This window comes from Macaca thibetana, chromosome 14, assembly GCF_024542745.1.
Source record: "Macaca thibetana thibetana isolate TM-01 chromosome 14, ASM2454274v1, whole genome shotgun sequence".
Taxonomy (NCBI): domain Eukaryota; kingdom Metazoa; phylum Chordata; class Mammalia; order Primates; family Cercopithecidae; genus Macaca; species Macaca thibetana.
In genome coordinates, this window is record NC_065591.1 from 62449495 (window position 1) to 62468516 (window position 19022).

The 19022-nt window shown below is 39.0% G+C and overlaps 3 protein-coding genes across 3 annotated transcripts in view; all 3 read left to right on the top strand.

Moving 5' to 3' along the window:
• Positions 1 to 19022, top strand: part of RHOG (ras homolog family member G) — a 1041648-nt gene that overhangs the window by 304410 nt on the left and 718216 nt on the right. The window lies entirely within an intron of this gene.
• On the top strand, positions 1030 to 18262 carry LOC126935127 (olfactory receptor 51E2). The gene is made up of 2 exons (XM_050756335.1): positions 1030 to 1232; positions 15703 to 18262. The coding sequence occupies exon 2, from the start codon at positions 15753 to 15755 to the stop codon at positions 16713 to 16715; it is 963 nt and encodes a 320-aa protein (XP_050612292.1). The 5' UTR covers positions 1030 to 1232; positions 15703 to 15752; the 3' UTR covers positions 16716 to 18262.
• On the top strand, positions 6768 to 7713 carry LOC126936489 (olfactory receptor 51F2-like). The gene is given in 2 exon segments (XM_050759257.1): positions 6768 to 7073; positions 7075 to 7713. Coding segments are annotated over 2 exon segments (945 nt in total).

The following is a 19022-nucleotide window of genomic DNA, read 5'->3' on the forward strand; positions in this document are numbered from 1 at the left end:
AATTAGTGGGAATATCTAAGGATTTAAAGAGGTCATTAAGTAGACAAGATGGACAACTTATAGCAATCTATGCATTCTATTTATTAAAGACTAATGAGAGCAATAGTAACCTGACAGAAGGTGACATCAATCACCCATCTACCCACAATTTTTCTTGATATAATACAAGATTTTCAAAATTAGACTACAAGTAGGGAGAACCCCAAATTATTGTGACTAATTCTCTTCAACCTGGTAGGTTGGGACTTCAAAATATAAAACAGGTCAAAATTACAAAAAATAAATGAAACTGTATTTTATGCACAACTAAGTTGTGAACTAAGACTTTTTTACCTACCGTATTCACCAAACATTTGGTTCATGCCTCTAGGATAACCTTATCATTGGTTAACACGTAATTATTGGTTAACCTATCTTCTACACTAAAATCCTAAACAGTAAGAATTATGGTGTATTCTTAAAAAAAACTCTATCACTGAGCATAATGTTTAGAATATGAGACATTCTTATGAAATATTTACTGGTTATATGTATGGATGAGTAAATGAATTATTTTTTATCTATAAGAGAAAGACTGCTGCTGCAAAGAACCACAAGCAGACTAATGAAACCATGCTGCTGTGAATAATAATAGATACTGAGGAGTTAAGGGCTAGAGTTGGACTCTCACTCATAATAGGAGATGCCATTTAGCAATTTGATACAGTATTTTGTCTTTTAAAATCTCCTTCAGAGTGACTACTAGTGATTATGAGGTTCCTTTTAAGGGTAATGAAAATGTTCTAAAATTGAATTGTGATGATGTTTTTTGCACAGTTCTGTGACTTTACTAAAAACAATTGAATCATACACTATAAATGGGTGAATTTTATAGTATGTGAATTATATATCAATAAAGCTGTTAAATAAAAAAGCTTTTGAGTAAATGACACATGAACAAAAAGTTACATCAGCCCATAAAGCACATAGCCACCATAAGTAATTGCATAATGAAACGGATATAAAAGGACTATATGAGGCAAAAGAAGTCTTCTGGGAATCTCCACACCCTGAAGACACAGTGAGTTAGTAGCACCACCACCAGGAACTGGCCTCTCAGCTCTGTGCCTGTCTCCAATCAGGCTGGAATAAGTCTCCTCATATTTGAAAGCTTGGCCCTCCCCTGGAATCTAAAGCCTCTCAGCCTTCTGAGTCAGCCTGAAAGGAACAGGCCGGACTGCTGTATGGGCTCTGTAAGTAAAACTGTTTTGTTCAAGGAAAATGCTTGACTCTAGATGAATTGGACTTTCTCACCCACAGGGAATAATTTCTTCACAATGTGCAGAATTAGATTAGATGTTGGGATGGTGGGCTGAGGAGGATGGTAGAATTTGCAGAATTATTTATTCTCAGGAAATAGGTAGAGAATGGGTATTTTGTTCTGCCTGATACAGGTTGGATAACTTGTTTTTCGTCAAATGGTTTAATTAGTGTGCTAATATATTTATCACAGTCAGTGAATCTCATTTCTATGCCCAATAGCTATTACTAAAAATGAAAAATTACCAATTTCGAGCACGTTGCATGCCAGCTACTGGTATTAGACACTGTGCATATCCTGTCTTATAGATGAAGAAACTGGATCACAGAAAGTTTGTATTATTTGTAGATTTCAGTAAAACAATTGTTTTTGAGAGCATGAGCTTTGGAATTAAAAACACGTGGGTTAAAAATTCAGCTCTGACTTTCACTAGTTGTGTGTGATTTCAAATATGTTTCAGAACTTCTGATACTCAGTGTCTTTACCAGAAAAATTAATTTAAAGTGAATCTAATAATACTTGTCACATGACGATATAGTAAGAATTAAAATAATGCTTATAAAGCACTAAGGACAATAATGTTCACAAAACAAGTGTCCAGTAAATGGTTGCTATTTTTATGAGTAATATTTTTATTAATGGTGTAGATGGTCTCAAAACTGGTTAGTGTTTGAGCTAGAATCTGAACTCAGGTCAGTTACACACGATAGCCATACCATTGCCAATAGCATGGAGAATACTGATGACACTATACGGTCTAGTTCAGCAGATTAAGAGAGCCACAAGCTATAGCTTATAATAGTGCAGTGAAAGAAGAGTATCATCATAATCTGAGTAGGCAGGAAAATTAGTTGAGAGAATATACCTTATTTCGCAAGAGAGAAAATGAAGGTATGTATGAATTGCAGAGGATGGGTCGGAAAGATTTGAGAGTGAAGGCAGCACAAAAGAGAAGCTTGGGGGAAATTTAGTGCCTCCTTCTAAGAATATTCATTAGTCCCCCTCTAGTCTTGGATATAAACACTTAAGATTTTTTCAATGTAAGAAAAACACAATGAAATAATAGCTTCAAATACCCACTACTAACAATTGCTTGGCCTTCTTATATAGACCTCCCGAGGTTCTCATTTTTTGCATTTCAGGAGTAGAATCAATTAAAAACTAATCTTTATATGTAAGGGATGAGAGAGAGAAAGACGAGGGTGTGTGTGTGCACACATGTGTGTGCATATGGTGGGTAGTAATTTTAATTCAGTGATTTGCTAGAGTTCGATGCCATTTGCTGATAAATGAAGCAGGAGGAAGAGCCAAGTTTGGAAGGGAGGAGAGAATGAGTTCTATTTGTCTCATACAGAGGTTGAAGTAACTGAGTGATGATGGGTGAAGATGTCCCTCAGGGGTTGCCATAGTATTTTATTTACCTTTTATTCACCACGTGAAGCATGGAGCTTTGTTCTCCAAAGTGCTATCAATTATGTTTCTAAATTACAGGTTTGATTGCTTCACTGTATTTTCACATTTCATTACTACCTTTACACTTAAAACCAGAAACTTTGCCACAGCATTAAAGATTCTGCTAACTTTTAAAACATAGAACTCTGGAGATGCCATAATTAGATTGCAGATTTATGAGTCTTCTGGATATAAGTGCTATTTAAAGCCATGAGAATAACCAAGATATCTCAAGGAGAGCATATGAAAAGCAAGGAAAGAAGATATACTTCTTGGGAGAAAAGCAGACTCCTCTAGACTCCCACAATTTATAAGGTAGAGAACAAAACCATTGTTTGACAAACAGAAAAAAAGAAAAAAAAACACCTCACAGAATAACCATCATTGAAGCTAATGAAGGAGAAAGTTTCAAGGAGGAGGAGGTAAACATTGCCGAAAGTTGAGATGAGGGAGAGAAAAACAAATCTGAGATTAAACTTTTGGACTTGGCATGTAGAAAATCACGGGTGACATCATTTGGAGGATTTTCAGAGTCATTAGGGAAAGAATTCAGATTGTTACTGAAGGTGAAGGAATAATAAACAAAAGCAGATTGTTCTCCAAAGGAATTTTTATCCTTATAAAAGATACAGCAGGAAATTGAGAAAGAACAGGGTTTATGTCTTGTATCCCTCACTATCACTATCAAAGCACAAGGCTAATTATGAAAACTATTCAATATATCCTGGTTGAAATGAATGGTTTGGAAATATCTATATAAAACTGTGGGAAGCTTTTATTGTTGAGTTAGAGTAAAACTTGAGTATTGCAGACTGCAAAAAAGCAACCAATGGTACTAAACAAGATACTAAAGAGGGAAAGGAATTTTGTTGGCATTAAATGAGAAGAGATGGAAAATGATTTATTTATTAAAAGCAAAGCTCCTTGCTTCCAGTGGTCAATAAAAGGTGAATAAAATGTTTAGAAATGTCTGGCTCTTGAGGCTCTGCAAAAATTTAAGTTCATTACACTTTCCACGAAATTCAGGATTTTCATGATTTGACCTCTGCTGCTTTCTCTAGCTTCATTTCCCACAGCACCTAGCCTCACATTTAAGACTTCGATACACCCCTTCCCTTGTAGTTATCCAACAAACTGCCTTATGTTATTCTTTCATTCATGTCTCTCCTCATGTTATCAATGGCACTGCAAAAGCACACTTCTCCTGTTTTTCATCTTTATAAACTCACATCTACCCATCAAAACTTCACACAGTTATAAGTCGTACAGTCTGTTAAAATTCTTGGAACTGGCTCTTCTTGACACAAACAGACACATTCATGTATGCACACACTCCAAATCTGCCACTCCACGCTATTATCTCTTCTGTCTTATCTGTTAGATACAACCTATCCTTATACACTCTACAACTAGTAGCATTTATCTGTTTGTCTGTTTGTCTCTGACACTGCTGATATACACTGTCTGGCATGTAGTGGATATTTAAAATTAGTCATTTTTTATTTTCAGTAAGAGTCCCTAGACTCTTGACACAGCAAACTCGGCTCCCTGTATATGTATACATATAGTTCAGTTCAGTTTGAACTGAACCAAGTGTTCATGGTTGATAGTCAGGAGCTAAAGTGGAGTTATTGGCTGTGAAAAAGAACAAGGTACCCTCTTGTCTCTGAGCCCAGAGTGAATGTAGGAAGGGTGCAAGAAGATATGGTTGTAGAGTGATGGAAAGGAGAGAAATCATTTCTTTTTTGCTGGGCCCAACACAGATCAGGTCAAACTATATACACTATGGTTTTCTTTTGTTTTGTTTATGATCTCTCCGCAAGAAGGAGGAAAAAACTGCCAAGAAGAATGAAAATAGGCAATGAATAAATTGTTGAAATGAAGTAATGGGAACCGTGAAGAAGTTAGGATGAAAGAGAAATTATTCAAATAGCAATTTAATTTTTTAAAGTGGTTACATAAAATTTCCTACAACACAATGACAAAAATTACAACTCAGACATTGCATGGGAATTAAAAATCATGAAAGCCTGAATTAATTGACATAAATGGAGCCCCTCTGTACTTTCATAACCATTTGTATTATTCATCAATGTATATGAGATATTGAAGTTACTGAACAACGGTTCTGCTCTCTCTCTCTCTCACTGGATTATAAACTCTCTAAGAGGGGTTTTATTTGTGTTGTCCTTTAGCTTCTAACATAGCCCTATGTAAGATCCAGATACTCAGTTAATGTCCCTGAGAGAGTAAAACAAGATCAAGAGAAGAAGTGTTACAAGTGCATTACTGCTCAACACTTCTACACAGGCCATTCTGAAAGCCTGGGAATTCTTCATCTCAACTTATATAAAACGCAGAAATCTTTCAAGCACTGGTTTTTCTAGAAAGCCTTCTCCAAATTCGACAAACCTACTGAATGTTCTCTTTCTGTTAATTCCGTTTTAGTGTGTTTTGGTTTATAAAAATTATTTTATCGTATTTCTAGTTGACAAATAATATGGTATATATTTGTGGGGTAAAATGTGATGTTGTAATACACGTATGCATTGAGGAATGATCAAATCAGGCTAATTATCATATCCATCACCTCAAATATTTATCATTTCTTTGTGGTGAGAACATTTAAAATTCTCTCTTTTTATTTTATTGGAAATATACTATACATTAACTATAATTCTTATTTCTCTAAGAGGTTTGATCATACATTTTAGATATTTTCATCACTCTCCTGATGACACGCTATTCCAGAACCTAAAGCTATAGTTTCATTATTTGGCCAAATCATGTAACCTAAAATTTCTTATTGTTCCTCTAGTTTTCTGTTAATTTTAGTTAAATCCCTACCCTTTTTTTCACTAAGACTTCTTTCAGTGATCCTTGAGGTGGCACTTCATCAGGGTGAATGTGTGAGTCTGGATACGTTGAGGTTCCTCTCCATCCTCTCTTTTATCAACACTTACTGTCAGCCACCCAGCACCCTTTCTTTTCCCCTGAAGAATAGTTACCCTGCAACTAGCTATCTCTCATTGATTGAGCCCTCTGCAGCCAAAGCCCTAATCTCTGATTTTCCCTTGACCCCCATCTTCAACTCACCCATACCCATCTACCTTTCTGCAATTCCGTACTCAATGAAAAAAGAAATGTGATGTTTGCAATAAAGTTATACTTTTCCCTCCCGAAACAAAAGAGTAACATTCCATTAGTTATCTCCTAAGAAGTATGTCTTAACAAAATAGAGAGATTCCGTTCTGGAGAAGTAGTCTTCAAGCGGACTGAAGAGAGAACTGTGTTGGAAGGTGGCAGCACACTCTATCAGGTGGGGGCCGCCTCCTGTCTTCCTAAGCCTGGTGGGAGGTCTGTATTCTAATTCACCATCTCTTCCAAATGTGACGCCAGGTATCACATTGTAAGGGCTTATTTAATAGTTAGATGCTGAAGCCATTTATTTGTCACTTCCTATGTGTGACTTTGTATTATAATGATCCCTTTCTTCATATTTTCTGGCTTCCCAAATTGTCTGTAAGCTTCTCTGCTTTCCACACTTACGATCAATGTAATATTGCTGTTCCACAGCCCCAGTGAATTTTTCTCTGGCGACAACCATAGAGGAAAAATAACGCACTACCTCTTTAGCACAATTTCAACATGCCGGAAAGAATGAAATATGATTGGCAAATTTGGGGTAAAGTGTTTATTATTAGTTCGGTTATCTATGGCTAGAATGATCAGAGGACTGGTCACATGATATAAACACAGCTGCCAGCAAAGTGCCCTAGAGAAGAAAGATTGTACACTGAGGCAAATTCAAAGACAAAGCAAAGTATCCACTACAGCAGTTGAAATCTGACATTTTTTAATCAATTTAAATGAGTCATTCATAGTTTCATATTATATAAATACTCATGTCAGTTTTCTGTACAATAAAATTATTTTAATTCGATCAATACACAAACGAACGTAGCTTTTTTTGTTTGTTTTAAGCTCTCACCTTCTTCTGTACTTTTAATTCAGCATGTCAGCTTTGCAGACTATCACCTCCACTTCCATCATTTTCCTGCTCACTGGTGTTCCTGGGCTGGAAGCCTTCCACACCTGGATCTCCATTCCCTTCTGCTTCCTCTATGTAACTGCTCTTTTGGGAAACAGCCTGATCCTCTTCGCTATCATCACTCAGCCCAGCCTCCATGAACCCATGTACTATTTCCTCTCCATGCTGTCTACCACTGGCCTTGGCCTATCCATATCCACTCTGGTCACCATGCTGGGTATATTCTGGTTCAATGTGAGGGAAATCAGCTTTAATGCCTGCCTGTCCCAGGCAGGCATTTATTAAATTCTTCACTGTGATGGAATCCTCGGTGCTGTTGTACTTGGCTTTTGATCGTTTTATGGCCATCTCTAATCCCCTTAGGTATGCCATAATTTTAACTGACTCCAGAATAGCTCAAATTGGAGTGGCAAGTGTCATCAGGGGGATCCTAATGCTGACACCAATGGTAGCACTTCTTATAAGACTTTCCTACTGCTACAGCCACGTACTCCACCACTCCTACTGCTGCCACCCTGACGTGATGAAGCTCTCATGCACAGACACCAGAATCAACAGTGCAGTTGGGTTGACTGCCATGTTCCCTACTGTTGGTGTAGACTCAGTTCTCCTCCTCCTTTCTTATGTATTGATCATTAGGACTGTCCTTAGCGTTGCTTCCCCAGAAGAGAGGAAGAAAATCTTCAGCATATGTGTCTCCCACATTGTGGCTGTTGCTATAGATTACATTCCATTGATCAGCCTGTCCTTTGTTCACAGATTTGGGAAACAAGCCCCAGCCTATGTACATACTATGATTGCTAACACCTACCTGCTGATTCCCCCTGTAACGAACCCCATCATCTACAGTGTGAAAACCAAACAGATATGTAGAGCTGTGATAAAAATTCTCCATTCCAAAGAAACATAAAATTGTAGAATTCCAGCACTAGATGGACCCCTCAAGATGGTATACTTCAGGTCATGTTACCAATTAAAAACAAAAACAACCAAAGAACTGGTGCCCATTGAAGCTAAGCATATAATCATTTAAAGTTAAAGCTGGAATGCATCTAGAACATCAGCTAGTTTGACTACTTTATTTCCCAGATGAGGAGGTGAAGACATGGAACGGAAGAGATGAACAGCCTAAAATTAGCCTTACATCTAAAAATTCTCCTTCTCACACCACTGTTGGGTCCAAACTGTTGTTGCCTTCTGTCCCTGCCGACAGCCTTTCTATTATTATCTCATCTACTTCATAGCAGTTAGAATGACACATTATAGAAAAGTCACTTCTGTGTGAGAAATAGGTAGTATTTTCCAACTGTTCTAGTAATTTCGATTGCCATTTATTATTTGCTCTGACAAGTCATGGTTCTAAGTGTTTTTTATGTGTATTAACACATTTTATATCTAAAACAATGTTATAAGATAATCACTTTTATTATCAATAAGAAAATTGAGGCATGAAATGTTAAGTAGCTTGCTTAAACAGCTAGTAACTGGTGTTGCTGATGGCAGAGCACATCCATGCAGACTGACTCCAGAGCCCCCCACACTCTTAACTTTAATGCTATATTGCTACCTATAATATAATATATATGTATATAATTTATATATAATTTATATTTCTAAAAATTATATGAATATATATATAAACTTACATTTATAAATTATATGCTTATATATAAATTATATTTATATTTATAAATCTAAATATAGAGAGAAGTTCAGGTAATTTTTACTAGGAAACATAAAGAAGTAAAACAATTAATTTTTTAAAACCACCACTCTAATCTCTAGAAATTTTCAGTCAAATTAGGGAGAAAAAGCCCAAATCAAATCTTCAAACCTTACAAATATATTTCTACTTGATGATCTTTCCAGACTCAAGCATATTTCAGTATTTCTCTCAGCCCTCCATCAACAATCTGCCCCAACAGAAATGGAAAGTGACTACAAATGAATTATGGTCGTTTACTTATGCATTTTTAAATTTGTGTCATAATAGTCATGTAATGGCTTAATCCAGAAAGAGAATTAGTTCCACCCTGGGTATGTCCATTAATTCTCAAAATTTTTAAAGCATGTATTTCAATGCCACACTAATATCACTAATTTAAGATGGGCTTTATAGATCCAGAAATGAAGTAGAAGTAATCATTCATATCTACAGGCTTCCCCCCTCACTTTATGCAGATCTCTGCCAACTGCACCTTATTACAGGGCCTTTGATGTTATAATAATAATAATAGTAATACCTTTCCCTCAATTTCTTCCTATATTCACTCTCATCCTTACCTGCCTTATTTTTAATTTTTAGCATTTTTATTCCCCAACGTATTACATATAGGCTGTTTCTTTTCTGGTTTCCTCATCATTCCCTATAGGGAATTTATTAAATGACTATAGTACTTATAGTACTGTAAGAATTATGTCAAATCCTCAGCCTGTTTGATAACAACATTTCAGTTTCAATTATTGTTAGTCTTCATCTTTATATGTTGGCATGTCCTGAGACTTTGTTCTCAGACCTTTATGCTTTGTCATAATCCCTTCCTTGGTCATCCCATTCAGTATTATGTCTTTAAGTACCATCTCTATGCTGACAAAATCCAAATTAATATTTGTAGTTCAGACTCATCCCACTGCCTATGTATCAGTATCATTACTTGAATGTCTCATAATCATCTTAGAATCAACATCTAATATACACTAATATTCCCATCAAGGAAAAAGCATGCTCACCCACAGTCTTCCCTAACTCAGTAACTCTACCTTCCAGTTTGTTGAGACAAAGCACTTGTAGTTATCCCTGATGCCTTTCTATCACTCCTATGCTACATCTGCATGTTCTGGCGACCCTTTCTTCTAGATATCTCAGATATTGATGTCTAAAATCAAGTCACTTTATACCACTTCTACTGCTACCACTGTGATACAAGCCATCATCTTGGACCTAAATTATTATAACAGCCTTCTGGTGGGTCTTCCTTCATCCACATTTGCTTTACAGTCTATTTTCTCCCATAGTGAAGTTAGACTGATTAAACTAATCAGTTTAATACACAAGGTAGATCAAGTTCAATATACCCCAATGACATCCTGTCTTACCTAGGAAAAATTCACAGTCACTGTAAAAGCATATAAAGATCTATATGATCTATATTCCCTCCATCAGCCCAATATTATCTTCTACTGCTCTGCCAGTGATTCACTCTATGTCGCCCACACTAGCTTCCAAATATTTTCTTAAACTCATCAAGCATGCTTCAACATCAGTTTACACATGCTATTCTCACTACCTAGAATGTTCGTCCTCCAGAGACCCACATGACTTACACTTCACTTTATATAGATCTCTGCTCAAGTGCACCCTATTACAGGGCCCTTGATGTTATAATAACAACAACAACACCTCTCCCTCAATTCCTGCCTGTGTTCACTCTCATCTTTATCTGCCTTACTTTTAATTTTTAGCATTTTTATACCCCAGTATATTACATAAATGTTATTTATTTTCTGGTTTCATTACCACAACATAATGTTTTTGAGAATAAAGAATTGGTCCATTTATGCTATCTCCCAGCCCTAAAATAGGGCCTGCCACATAGTAAAAATAGTAGAATGTCTAATGATCTGGCTCTGTTTACCTCTTAAGCTTCATTGCTTCCCCTCTGTACAATGCCCCAGAGACAACAAACAACCTGCATGTCCTAAGTCCCAGTAAAGAATGTCCTGTCCCTTTTAAGCCTACCTCCACCTAGAGCATTCTCACTCTGTTCCTTCTCCTGACTTAGAATAGAAGGGGCTCTCCTTCAGGGACTTTTCCTGACCTCTCTAGTCTGTCTGGTGCCCTTTCCAGGTGCTCCTGCAGCACCTTGTTCTTCTCTCTCAAGACAACTCCTTCCAAACTCTCTTGTCACCATTCTCCCCACAACAAACTCTGAGCTCACTTCTTGGGGTCAGGGACTGGGTCTATTCACTGTTGTTTCCACATTTCTATCTATAGTGTCTGCTCCATTGTAACTTTTACTCTTCATTGAATTAATGAATTAATAGTGTCTTTGATGCGTAAGGATTTTGATGGCATACAAGAAGATAACAAAGTTCTCCTATACCAGAAAGTTCTTCGTATCTACAAATATATTTTTGTGAAATTTCACATTTTAGAGAATACTGTGCCAAGTACTGCTATTTGGTATAAAAAGTTCGCTCTTTTTCATATGATCTAGTATACCCTGATCCTAATCTTGTGAAGTCTTATTCCCACTTTCCAACATAAAACTTGCTTTGTCTAGTGAATGAATGTAGGTAATAGTAAAACTTAGGAGGCCACTTTAAAGAGGTGATTTATATTTTGAATAAACTGCCAGTTTATTTCTACATATTTCTTTCCCCTTCTATTCCCTAATATGTACCCCCACAGATCATCTTTACATATCTGTAACTCACAATGAAGCAAAAACAAAAATCCAGAGAAGCTACAGGCAGATCTGAAGTGGAAAGATGGAAAAGCTCAGATGATACAGGCCTACAGACTAGGGTTATGTTTATTTGTTTCCATACACTACTATTACAGAAGATAGCAAATAGAGCTGAAGGAAAAGGATGGAGATACTCAGAGTCCTAAAAATAGAAAGGAGAAAAAGGAACATCAACCTCAAGGACAACTGAGATGTTCGCACAACTTCTGCAGATTCTCTTCCCCCACCTCACCTCACAAATGCTAACCTGTGGATAGTCCTCCTGTCCAACAATCCTGGCAGCTTATAAGCTTCCATCTATAGGAAATTGATAATGTAGATACCGAGACTGGGTGGGTTGCAGAACAAATGTCATGCATGCTCTGACCAAGATGCATAAGCTCACAATGAGTTGGGGACTTTCTAAAAGCCAGAGCACTAGTAGTCACATGGCCACTGTTGTAGCTACTTGAACATGGTAGTGGTAGTGAAGATGGAAATAAGAGGAAACATGCAAAAGATTTTTAGAAGGAAAAATAGACAAGATCGGTTGAATAACTGAATGTGAAGGATGAGGAAATGCTATGTATCTTAAGTTTTGTCTCACATAACTAAATTCATAAGCACATCCACTTCATCCTCCTAAAATTCACCCTCCCAACAGCTTCTGGAATAGCAATCTGAAACACATGTCTATTTGTGATGTCCCTGCTTAAAACCATTTATTCACCTCCCAATTCCTACAGGATGAAGTCCTTGAGTTCACAGCCTATCATCAGTTCACATCCATTGACCTCTTCAATTTCTCTTTCCTTTTTGGTTGATTCTATGCTTCAGCCAAGCTGCAATTGTTCATAATTCCTCTATAGAAAATTCTGTTTCTTTCATGATTTTCTGTCTGCTGAAATACGCTCTTTTTGGACCCACTCAATGACTAAATAAATACCCCTCTCAAGTTCCCATAAAAATCTGTGGCATTCACTGCTCTTTCATATTATTTCAGGTTTCTTTGGGTAGGTGTCTGTGAATACTTTGACAGCAAGGACTTTGTCTTATTCACCTCTGTCACCCTAAACTCAGCACAGTACCTGCACAAAACCAGCATTGAGAATGTGCTTATTACACAATGAATGAATTAATTAACTCCATTGCCAGATATAGGTGACCAATAAATACTTAATGGCTGATTGATAAGAAAGTAATTCTGTTTCTGTGTTCAAAGATTACGGTGATGATGACAAGGTAAGACTCATGTGTGAGGCATACTTAGAAAGGATGGCAGATAGAACAGGTTAGTGTTAAATATTAATAAAGTATGAAGGTAACTCTGCTGGGTATGACGTAGGGGACACGTCACTGGAAGAGAGCCATCAAGCATCCTGAGGTACTGAGGATACCTCAATATCCTGGAGAAGGTGGTTGGGGTGTTTTTTTTTTATCTATTTTGCTTATAACTTTGTAATCCTTTGACAAACATTTGTTTAATGTGAATAAACAAAGAGTCAGAATACCTGGTTCTCCAACCAATATTATCACTAATTAACTATACGACCTAGGACAAAAAGCTGTCATCTCATCTAGGCTTTATCTATAATCCAGGAGCAATGAAGAGTGGCTTTGATACATTAAGGGCTGTTTTGTCAACCAGAAGAAAGGCTAGGGAAAGATATGGAGAATTGCATGTCCCTATTTTGAATTATGGAACTAAACTTTTGTAGTTTTAGAGAGGATGCAAACTCCTAAAGCCTAAGGACCATGCCTAGTCACACATGTTGTCTGTTGTGTCTAGCAGAGTGGCACATGAAGAAACACGCTCATCCTGTGGCTGACTCTGTGTGCTTAGGTTAGCTTGGAGGAGTGGGAGCAGATTGTCGAAAGCCCTGTATATGTGAGTGTGGGAGTGATTGCAGAGGCAGTGGGTGCTTTGAGGTTGTTCTCCCTGGACAGGAATAGTGGGAAGCCCGTGGGAATGGCACACAAGTGGACATGGAGATATTTTTCCTCTGTCTGCCAAGTCCCTGGGGCCTCAGTTCATACTCCACAGCCTGTTCCCATGGGCTTTCTGAGGGGCATTATAAAAAAGGCCTGAACCAGAAAGCAAAACCAGTTCCAGTTGCTCTTTCTAAGTAGGACTGTACCATTCTCAGGTAAGTGCACCCTCACCTGGGGTCAGGCAGCCTTAGCTCCTGCCATCCTAAGGGACCTTGAAGACCCCACATACTGGTTCAAGTCAGGGCAGGGAGAAGTCCTTGCATCCCATCCACAACTTTATGGACTGGGAAGAGATATCCCAGAGTCTTAGCAACAATCAGGAAAGGCAAGTGAGAATGAATGCAACAGCCACATTCGACCCAAAGAGAAGCTGAAATTGGGTTTAGCAGGGAGTTTACTTTAGGCAGGATGCCAGGCAACATGGGAGGGTGACGTGAGGTCTTTCAGGATAGGTATTTTGGGAGATGAGATGATGGCCCAAAGTCTTATACTCTAGTGAGCATGTGCAGGTACCAGCAAGGCAGAAAATATGCTCTGCAGAGAGAGGGTTTAAGAAAGTAACCAGCTCTGGGGCCAATAAAGAATCTTGTTATCTATCAGCACTGCATGTGGTAGCATAGCAAAAGGCATTAAGAAAGAAAATATACATCACTGTGCTCCTCTTGGTCTCCCTCCATGCCTGCTCTTTTCTTCACCCTGGGTCCCATTTCGCTGGAACACAGTGGTCTAGTGATCTGGCCTCTCTTCAGGGAAGGTTCCTTAGTTCTGTCCCACACATTACAGCATGATTTGTTTAAATTTCTGTATCCCCTTCCCCAAGCTATGATGGATACAGAAATGGATGGATGGATGCAAGATGCAAACTACCTTGTATCTCACTAAAGGATGCAATCATCTGCCTTTGAAAAGGGCTTTTCATGTTCTGATAGCAACTGGGAGCCAAATATGGTATTTAATATTTGTCAAGGAGCTTAGCTATTTTGTCTGCACAAGTTCTGAAGGTGGAGAAGAGAAAATAGAGGCAGAAGTATGGGTTTGTAACCTTTGAACCCCGAATCTGTCCTTCCTTGCTTATCCAAAATGGGGAGAATCCAGTTCTAATCTCTTTGTATTAATGTTATCATATTGTAATTTAAGATCACTGGTATCTAACCCCTCTACATTAAGACCAAATTGAAGGGCATCTCCCAGCTGCAGGAAGAACTCAGATGATGAGTGAAAAATTCTGGGGTTAGGGGAGTGCAATATAAGCAGGCTAACCTGTTTCAATGAAACAGATAATCAATGAAGACACCTGCATCATTTGTTTCCAAAAGTTAGGCCTTGCAGCCAAGGCTTTGGCGTTCTAGAGAAAATTAGCTCTAAAGACCAAGGCACCTAGGCAACCTAGCAGAGAAGAAGTTTCGTGAAGTCAGAACCCAGGTGTTTGGGTGAGGGTAGGGAGTTGGGGCAAAGAAACACTGGGCTTCTAAAAAAGAAATGTCTCCACTGAGATGAATGACTTGTTGGCACAAGTTTCAGGAAAGACAAAGCTCTAAAAATATCATTGTAAAATTAATAATACTTCTCCAAAGTAAGGACTCAACTCAAACTATCCTTGGATGCAATTAAAGTGGCCTTGGAAGAAGCTTTCAGATGTGGAGGTACTCACCAGTGTCCTGACAGCACCTTCATCTCTGAAGAAGTCATCAGAGGGAGCCACTACCTTTGATTTTATGACCACAGATGAGTTTCCTTTAATCTGAAAGAGATTGGCTTTTGGCATTTTTTTTCTTAGGTTTTGTTTATTTATGTTCTTTTAAGCTTTATAAAAATGTCATTGCTGTGCTTCTTATTCCTCTGGCTGACTTCAGAATTGAGGACCGGGAATCCTGAAAATTTGCAAAGTTATCTCCTATCCTCACTGCCTTGGAACACCCATTATTCCACTCTCTGTCTAATTTCTACTCATGTTTCAAGTCTAAACAGGAAGATTCTTCTGTGATCATGCCTCTCTCTTTCGCATGAATTAAATGCATACATTATGCTAGTAATGCTTCTGGAATGAAGGAATAATCGAAAGAAAGAAAGTGGGGGGAGGGAAGCAGGGAAAGTAAAATAAGAAAGGCAGCCTTATCTGGAAGGAGCTCCCAAAAGTGTATCTCTTAACACATATCAGAAAAAAAGGGTCACCAAATATCCAGACAATGAAGGTATGGATCAGTAGGAAGAATCTGAGGGAATTTGGAAAGGCTACATTTTGGAAAAAGCATTGCTCTCCCAGGGTTCCCTTTTAAAAATTTAAATAAACCTTGAGAGTAGTGATGCATAAATGAATTTGAGCTGTCACAGTTCCCCCTTTGGAAGAGGGCCTCAGAGTTTATAAAAGACCCTAAGTGGGGGTGGGAGGAGAAAAAAGGGGTGGGATGTCAGTTTCAAGTTTCCAGGGCATTCTCTGATTGTGCTCTATGTCCCTGCAGACTGCCAGTGTGACCTCACCCTCTCCAGTCACCCCTCCTCAGTTCCAGCTATGAGTTCCTGCAACTTCACACATGCCACCTTTGTGCTTATTGGTATCCCAGGACTAGAGAAAGCCCATTTCTGGGTTGGCTTCCCCCTCCTTTCCATGTATGTAGTGGCAGTGTTTGGAAACTGCATCGTGGTCTTCATCGTAAGGACGGAACGCAACCTGCACTCTCCGATGTACCTCTTTCTCTGCATGCTGGCAGCCATTGACCTGGCCTTATCCACATCCACCATGCCTAAGATCCTTGCACTTTTCTGGTTTGATTCCCGAGAGATTAGCTTTGAGGCCTGCCTTACCCAGATGTTCTTTATTCATGCCCTCTCAGCCATTGAATCCACCATCCTGCTGGCCATGGCCTTTGACCGTTATGTGGCCATCTGCCACCCACTGCGCCATGCTGCTGTGCTCAACAATACAGTAACAGCCCAGATTGGCATCGTGGCTGTGGTCCGCGGGTCCCTCTTTTTTTTCCCACTGCCTCTGCTGATCAAGCGACTGGCCTTCTGCCACTCCAATGTACTCTCACACTCCTATTGTGTCCACCAGGATGTGATGAAGTTGGCCTATGCAGACACTTTGCCCAATGTGGTATATGGTCTTACTGCCATTCTGCTGGTCATGGGAGTGGATGTAATGTTCATCTCCTTGTCTTATTTTCTGATAATACGAACGGTGCTGCAACTGCCTTCCAAGTCAGAGCGGGCCAAGGCCTTTGGAACCTGTGTGTCACATATTGGTGTGGTACTTGCCTTCTATGTGCCACTTATTGGCCTCTCAGTGGTACACCGCTTTGGAAACAGCCTTCATCCCATTGTGCGTGTTGTCATGGGTGACATCTACCTGCTGCTGCCTCCTGTCATCAATCCCATCATCTATGGTGCCAAAACCAAACAGATCAGAACAAGGGTGCTGGCTATGTTCAAGATCAGCTGTGACAAGGACTTTCAGGCTGTGGGAGGCAAGTGACCCTTAACACTACACTTCTCCTTATCTTTATTGGCTTGATAAACATAATTATTTCCAACACTAGCTTATTTCCAGTTGCCCATAAGCACATCAGTGCTTTTCTCTGGCTGGAATAATAAACTAAAGTATGGTCCATCTACTTAAAGGACTATTATGTGGAATAATACATACTAATGAAGTATTATGTGAATTAAAGACTACAATAAAACCAAACATAAAGATACATGATTGAAGCCAAGTTGAAAAATAGCATATGTCTTGGAGGAAATGTGCTCAAATTGCTAATGATTTAGTGTTGTCCCTACTTTCTTTTTATTATTATTATTATCATTATTATTATTATGGAGGTATTGGTTAACTGTCATGTACAACTTTTTTTTTTTTTTTTAGATGGGGTCTTGCTCTGTCACCAGGCTGGAGTGAAGTGGCATGATCTCGGCTCACTGCAACCTCCGCATCCTGGGTTCAAGCAATTCTTCTGCCTCAGCCTCCTGAGTAGCTGGGACTACAGGCACGTGCCACCACACCTGGCTAATTTTTTGTATGTTTCAGTAGAGACGAGGTTTCACCATGTTGGCCAGGATGATCTCGATCTCCTGACCTCGTGATCCACCTGCCTCGGCCTCCCAAAGTGCTGGGATTACAGGTGTGAGCCACGGCGCCCGGCCCATGTACAACTTTTTAAATAGGGAATATGATAGCTGGGCATGGTGGTATGCACCTGTAGCCCCCACTACCCGGAAGGCTGAGGTGGGAGAATCGCTCGAGTCCAGGAGTTTGAGGTTCAGTGACCCATGATCGCACCACTACACTCCAGCCTGGGCAACACAGCAAGACCCTGTCTCAAAGCATACAATGGAATAACATGTCAAATGAAATAGGGAAAACGAAGCTGATCATTTATGTAAGCCAGGGCTTGTCACAGTCTCTATTGTTATTATGCATTACCTGGGAATTTATATAAGCCGTTAATAATAATGCCAACCAACATATCACGTGTGCTCACAATGTTCTGGCACTATTGTAAGTGCTTTACAGGTTTCATGTGTTCTTCATAACTTGGTGGAGTAGGTACCATTTGTGTCTCTTTATTATAAGTGAGAGAAATGAAGTTTATATTATCAAGGGGACTAAAGTCACACAGCTTGTGGGCACTGCACCAAGATTTAAAATTAAATTCGACAGTTGAATACAGTTACTTAACTACCACGTTATATTGCTTCCTGGGTAACATCTGCCATTTATTTCCTCTGTTTTCTTTCTGTTACACGCTAACATCAATGGCTTTGAACGTGTGATGAGAGATAATCCTGCCCTAGTTGTGGGCCACACATGCAGAATACTCTTCCTGTTTTACAGCCACCTTTCATGGTCTTATTGCTTGCTTCTTTCCAGATTCAGGGAGAATGTTGTTGTCTATTTGTCTCTTACATCTCCTTGATCATGTCTTCATTTTTTAATGTGCTCTGTACCTGTCAAAAATTTTGAATGTACACCACATGCTATTGTCTGAACTTAAGATAAAATAAAATTTTATTTTAAATTTTGCTGAGTGTTATGCCTATCGATTTTACATTTATAGAATCCTATAAATCAGAGTTGGAGATGTGAGAGATTCCCTAGTCTTCTTTCTCACCAGTGCAGGAATCCTGACTGGAATGGTTCACACAATAGTAAGGATGCTGAATGCATCTTATTTCAATGTAGGGTATTCCCACTGTACTGTTGAGCAGATCCAGTGAGCAGCTGAGATCTGAATACAATCATTGGGCCTATATTTTCCCTCCGTAGCTTCACTAAACAAGTCTTGGGTGCAGGACTTGGGTAGATAAACCATGAGGGAGACTCTATACTGTAGCTCTCTCTTAGGAGGAGGGAATCACAGATACTTGATGTGTAGTGATGACGGGCTCTGCCAGCATATAGATCTGTGAGCATTCAACTGTGCTTCATTGTTCAGAGGCAGTAAAGTGGCTTCCAAAGTCAGGCAGTTAATCAATGCACACAGGCCAAGGCTAAAGGGAGGAAACACAATAGAAGAAATGGATGATTTCTCTAAAGAAATGAAAGTGTACCCATGCTCTCTGTAAAGTGCAGATTCAGGTGTTGGGCCCCACCCTCAAATAATGAGGTCATGTGCCTCATTTTACGAGGTTAAACTCTACTATGTCGCTCCCCACAATCTCAGTCCTCTTCTACCTTCCTGTCCACTCCTTTACCTCAATTCAGATCCTCCAGCCTACTTCCATATGCCTAAGAACATAGCCATATTAACAATTTAATGAGTAGTAGATTTCTTTCTCTCTC

Excerpts from the sequence above, each read along its gene's own strand:
- LOC126935127 (XM_050756335.1), top strand. The coding sequence starts at position 15,753 with ATGAGTTCCTGCAACTTCACACATGCCACCTTTGTGCTTATTGGTATC.